Source organism: Squalius cephalus (genome assembly GCF_949319135.1).
Source record: "Squalius cephalus genome assembly, chromosome: 20".
Taxonomy (NCBI): domain Eukaryota; kingdom Metazoa; phylum Chordata; class Actinopteri; order Cypriniformes; family Leuciscidae; genus Squalius; species Squalius cephalus.
Window position 1 is genome coordinate 11,507,927 of NC_137141.1, and position 6,000 is coordinate 11,513,926.

Consider the following 6,000-nt stretch of genomic DNA (forward strand, 5'->3'; position numbering starts at 1 on the left):
GTGCAGCTCTAGTGTTATATAACAGAATATCAAAACAAAGGGCTTTTATTTTAAAAAGATATACCACAAATTTCACAAAGTACAAGTTTCAAAATATATTGTTCAAAATTGACAAAAATTGATAACCAGAAAGTGTCCAAAACTTGTGGAGCATGTTTATTCTTAATAGAATTAATTACAACACCACATTGGTGTAAAAGAAAATAAAGTGGCTTAGTAAAGTGAAGTTCTAGTTTCATTTGTTTGCAGTTGCCACTTTGGTTGATATTTAGTGTTTAATACAATGAAATTCTGATATTTTTAAGTGTGACTAAAGTGTGTAAAAGTGTCCAAATACTTATTTTAAGAATTATTTTTAATTTGATTAATGATGCAGTTCTAATGATGTCAAAGTGGCAAAATGTTTCAAAAGGAAATTTCCTATTTTGCCCTGGGAATTAAACGTTTTTATAAATGACAGTGTGTTTAAGTTTGGATGAGATGAGGCAACTGTCCGAGTTTCCTAGCAGCTGAGCCGCCCTTCCGACTGACAGGCTGGGGGAAGGGAACATGACATGATCCAACCACATACAGTGGACCCAAACAGTATTTTAAAGTGTACTTTAAGGTACATTTTGAAAAATGCAACTCTAATTACGTTACTTGAGGGGAAAAATGTAAATTGATCTGACTTCACATGCATTTGTTATCTAAAGCAGTGACATTCAGGCATTATTAAGTTGAGACTTGAGAGTCCAAGTACTTTTTTGGGGTCACTGTAAATGTGCAGTTGCTGTGTAGTGCAACTAAATCTTATTCTGTTTTGTGATCTCACCTTCTAAAATTAGTTACTTCTGAAACTATCCTTTTAATATCACCCCCTGGCTGCTTGATTTATGATTTGAACCACAGTGACAGTAGAAGAAAAGCCCCCTAGACCCTGTGACCCACGGCTGTAAATGTACTCTTCACTGCTGTGACTTTCACATCAGATGAACCACATGCTGCAAGGAACTACTTAAAGGTGCAGTGTGTGATAATTTGTAAAAAAAAAATAATTTTATTTTAGCGGCATCTAGTGGTGAGGTTGCGAATTGCAACCAACAAAAGTTACGGTGGGCGACAGGAAAAGATGTCGTCGTCTGAGACAGCAGAGAGTAGCCAGTTAAGCAATGAGGTTTCTTTACAAAGATAGATTAAGAATTATGTTTACTTAATTATTCAGTAAAATGATATATTATTGTTACTTGTCCATCATTGTGTCAGTGATTTATTCGCTGACTTTAGCTAGCTTCTTTGCCCCGAAGAACAACATAGTGACGAAACGTGTTTGTCCATTTAGGACTACTGTAGAAACTTGTTGGCGCAAAATGGCTATTTCAATGTAAGGGGATCCGCGGTATATACAGATAGAAATGACCCATTCTGAGGTAATAAAAACATAACGATTCATTATGTAAGGTCTTTATACACCACTTAAAACATAGTTATGTATATGATATTGCATTTCTGTCAACAGATCCTCCTAAATATTACACAATGCACCTTTAAGTACCTTTTTCCAATTTCAATGAAATCATCTTAAAATATCAAACGCTTAATAAAGATCTATAGAATGGCAGCACACTCAACATGGTCTTACTAAATCTTACTAAATAGTGCCAGCTGTTGCTTAACTCAGCTGTAGGGAATGTGGAGTCACACTGGTTTAAACTAGAACTCAAATAGCAATGAAAATGCACTAGTTCTAGATGTTACTGATGAGTTGTTAGAGTTTACACCACATTGTGTAAATAATACCCCTGTCAGTTTTCAACAAGAATACACTACCTTTCAAAAGTTTTGGGATTTTTTACCTTTTAGAAAAAAGTCTCTTATGATAAGCAAGGTTGCAATAAAAAAAATGCAATAAAAACAGCAATACTGTGAAATATTACTACAATTTAAAATGTTCTGTGATGGTAGCTTTGCAGTAGCCATTACTCTATTCTTCAGTGTCACATGATCCTCGATAAATCATCCTAATATGCTGATTTTGTGTCCAAGATACCTTTGTTATTATTCATACTAAATATGTTTTGTATTCATTTAATATGTTAATGATTAATGTAATGCATTCTTGTTGAATAAAAGTAATATCCTGTAACCCCGCCCCCCTCCAAAAAACGTAACTGGCATCACACTTTTGAACGCTATTGTATGTCATTTTCTTAACAGAGAAGGACGTAGTCAGAGGTAATTTACAGGGAAAACTACTGGTACTCTTTGGTATATTCTGAGATCTCCACTGTATTATTCACATGTCATGTGAAAATGACTCAAATATCCCTCCATTTCCTCTTGCATGGATACATAACACTGTGTTGTTGTTTCACTTGTGCCTGATTGAAGGTAGGTGCATGACAAGTAGTCTTGACTTGACTGAGGTTTCTTTTATCAAAAGAATATTAAATGCGAATACTGCAGTAAGGCCTAGAAATCTGTGCTATTTCTTTTAGTGACCATAATAACAGTATTTGGTGTGCATGATGCAGATATATCCTGTTGAGTACTTTAATCTTTGCATCGTTGATCTTCTCTTAGACAGTTCCTGATGACTGTACTGATGTCCCGTCCTTTTTGCTCTTTCTCTAGAACTGTAATTCATAACATTTTGTCTGAACTTTCAATGTCTTCAATCTAAAAACTCTTTAGAGGAATGCGTTTTGAATCCGGTGTGTTCCGGGTTGCTGATGGAAATTGCTCTTTAGCATTTTTAGTACAAGATGATGTAGTTGGGGAAACCAGATAATCAGACATTTTTCAAGGATCTGTATGAATCCCATGCCATCATATGATGTGTAATTTCATGTGCAGTATTGCAGATCATAATATCTGATGACCGTCTGTGCATTTGTCTGTCTGATAGGACATCTGTGAAGACATATCCGATCATGTCGAGCAGATCCACGCACTGTTGGAGACCGAGTTCTCCCTGAAGCTCCTGTCCTACTCTGTGAACATCATAGTGGACATCCGGAGCGTGCAGCTCCTGTGGCACCAGTTGCGAGTGTCCGTGTTGGTTCTGAAAGAGAGGCTTCTCCAGGGCCTCCAGGACTCCAACGGCAACTACACCCGCCAGACTGACATACTGCAAGCCTTCAGCCAGGATCACGATGAGGTCAGATACATCTCTAAAGCATCATCTGAATTATACCACCTAAAGCGGGGTACATCCCTTACTAAGGGCACATCCCTCACTAATTCACTAGGACAGAAACTTAGTTACGCAATGTTCTGTTGGGAGTGTACCATAAACTCATATGCTCTACCCTTCACCAAAGACATTTAGACTAGGCAACCCTAGCAAACACTTGCAGCAAAGCGCACTTTTATCCCGAAACAATTCTTTCTGCACAATTTGAGTAGTCTGTTTGTTTTTGTGATCTTGATCATCTTTAGGCTCGGCTGGATGCTTTAACAGAAGTGGATGACTCTGGCCAGCTGACCATTAAGTGCAGTAAGGACTACTTCTCCCTCGACTGTGGCATTACTGCTTATGAACTGAGCGACTACAGTCCCATTGAAGACGCAGAAGGTCGAGGACCACGCTCCCTTTATCCCGAGCTGGAGCAAGACTTTCCAGAACTGCTTCAGAGTGTGGATCTCCTCAACATTGCCGCCTCTAGACAGAACCAAGTGTCATCTTCACCTGCAGAAGAGTCTGTTACTTCCATCCAGGAAACTCGAGAGACAATCAGTGGCCCCACCGAAGAAGAAAGTACACCGGATTCAGCAATGCAGGGAGATAGCAGCTTTGCCCTTTCCAAACGCCCTCTTCAAGGTGCCATTAGGAGTGATGTTTCTCCCACACAGCCTTTGCCTAAAAAGCCCATGTACCTGGAGGGTGATGGAAACACAAGGTTCAGTAGGCCTTCACCTCTCCAGTACCAGGCTGACTTGAGCAGAAGCACTCCATCTCTTCTGGATACACCGGATCGCTCAAAGTTCTGGCTGGAGCTGGAATCAGTTTATCCAGGCAGTGGGAGTCAATCCTACGAGAGTCTCCATGCTATGAACGGAAGAAACTTGCGAATGGGCCTCAAGAGACCATCAGTGCCTGGTGAAGTCCCACTGGAGAGACGCTCATCTGAGGCCGTGCAGGGATTTCAGACTCAGAAGACCTTGACGAACATCAAGACTATGCACTCCAAAGCCAAGCAGGCTTACAGTGACTCTTCCAGCCCACCACCATCTTCAGGGGAAGACATCTCAGACCACGACCCACGGGAAATGTCCTCCAGCCCCGGCGATCAAGCTCCCACCACAGGCTCTCTCTGGATTGTTAACCAGAATGCTCTGCATATCTCCAATGCATCAGGCAGCCCCAAAGAACACTGGTATGGTTCGGATGAGTTCCTCGCTCTTCCAGCCCAGCTGAAAAAGACAGAAATGTTAGCGATGAAGCTGGAAAGCCTCGCTCAGGCTTTACCGGAAAGAGGCTTGCAAGAGTCCATCCAGGACGTGGATGACTGGGAGCTCACTGAGGTCAACCCTGATTGGGAGAGCAGCTCCGATCTTCTTTTGCTTCACCCCTATAAAAAGACCTCCCGAGCCGGGCGCTTCTCACCTACCTCCTCGAGCGGCGTGGCTCCTTCTCTTGATGACAGCATAGAGTCTGGGCCCCTCAGTGACCTGTTATCTGAGGACGAAGGGGCGCGAAGTACACCAGAGTCCAGGGGAAGAAACATATTGAATGGACAGCCCATTGCACCAAAGATTATGTTCCAATGCACACCCTTGATACAGCAGCTACTAGCAGATATTCAGCACCAAGAGAACTACCACGATGTCTGGGCGAAGATTGAGGTAAGAGATTTCTGCTTTTTGGTACAGTATTCTTAAAGGAGAACTCCGGTCAATTTTAACATTGAGCTCATTTTTTTGTACATTTGGAGTGCTGTCAATACAGAGAACAACGACAAAAATCGGTGTTGCCTACACCGAGTTATTCTATTTTTAAAATTTGCACCCTGTTGACTTCAATGGGGCAAGTACTAAACCTGCTTTTAGCCTCTTAACATCCTTGATGTGTCATTACAAGTGCACAGAAAATGTGAGTGATTCCTTCTGAGTGAACACGAGTGAGTCTGACTTCAGTAGATGTGAAAGAAATGTATAAAAATGATGTTATTTAAGCCAGCGCAAATACCTTTGTTTACATCCTGTTTTTCGGTTGAAGTCCAAAGTAGTCGATTGCAGAGTTCACACGCATAGGTTTAATACCTATGATCACGCGCGTGAACTCGGCAATCGACTACTTTGGACTTCAACCGAAAAACAGGATGTAAACAAAGGTATTTGCGCTGGCTTAAATAACATCATTTTTATACATATCTTTCACATCTACTGCAGTCAGACTCACTCGTGTTCACTCAGAAGGAATCACTCACATTTTCTGTGCACTTGTAATGACACATCAAGGATGTTAAGAGGCTAAAAACAGGTTTAGTACTTGCCCCATTGAAGTCAACAGGGTGCAAATTTTAAAAATAGAATAACTCGGTGTAGGCAACACCGATTTTTGTCGTTGTTCTCTGTATTGACAGCACTCCAAATGTACAAAAAAATGAGCTCAATGTTAAAATTGACCGGAGTTCTCCTTTAACCTTTCCAAAGGCTGTGTTTAAAAAAGAATACTAGCTTACTACTTACTGTTGGAGTATATGCTGTATACTGTGCTACAGAAAACCATATATATATACAAATATGCTGTATACACTGAATGCTGTATATGCTATTTACTGTTCATTTTACTGTGTATTGAATACTGTGCAGTGTGAACTGTAAATGCATTATTCCATTATAAACATTTCAGACTGTAGTTTGCTACATTTGTTGTCAAATGATCTCACCATGTTGCATATGAGTGCAGTTTAGTTACCATTGTGTTTAGTAAAATAGTTTTGATTCTCAGCAGTCGGGTCAGATAATGAGTGGCTGTAGTCTCTTCCACTTCAGATAGCACCCCAACAATGTGCA

At 40.5% G+C, this 6,000-nt stretch overlaps 1 protein-coding gene across 3 annotated transcripts in view; it reads left to right on the plus strand.

The window, feature by feature from the left end:
* The window catches only part of akap6 (A kinase (PRKA) anchor protein 6), a 198,330-nt gene that overhangs the window by 55,685 nt on the left and 136,645 nt on the right, over window positions 1-6,000 (plus strand). For all 3 annotated transcript variants that reach the window (XM_079853930.1, XM_079853931.1, XM_079853932.1), the window contains 2 exons: window positions 2,888-3,139; window positions 3,421-4,827. In XM_079853930.1, coding sequence (XP_079710056.1) covers window positions 2,888-3,139; window positions 3,421-4,827 — 1,659 coding nt within the window. The remainder of the gene's footprint in view (window positions 1-2,887; window positions 3,140-3,420; window positions 4,828-6,000) is intronic.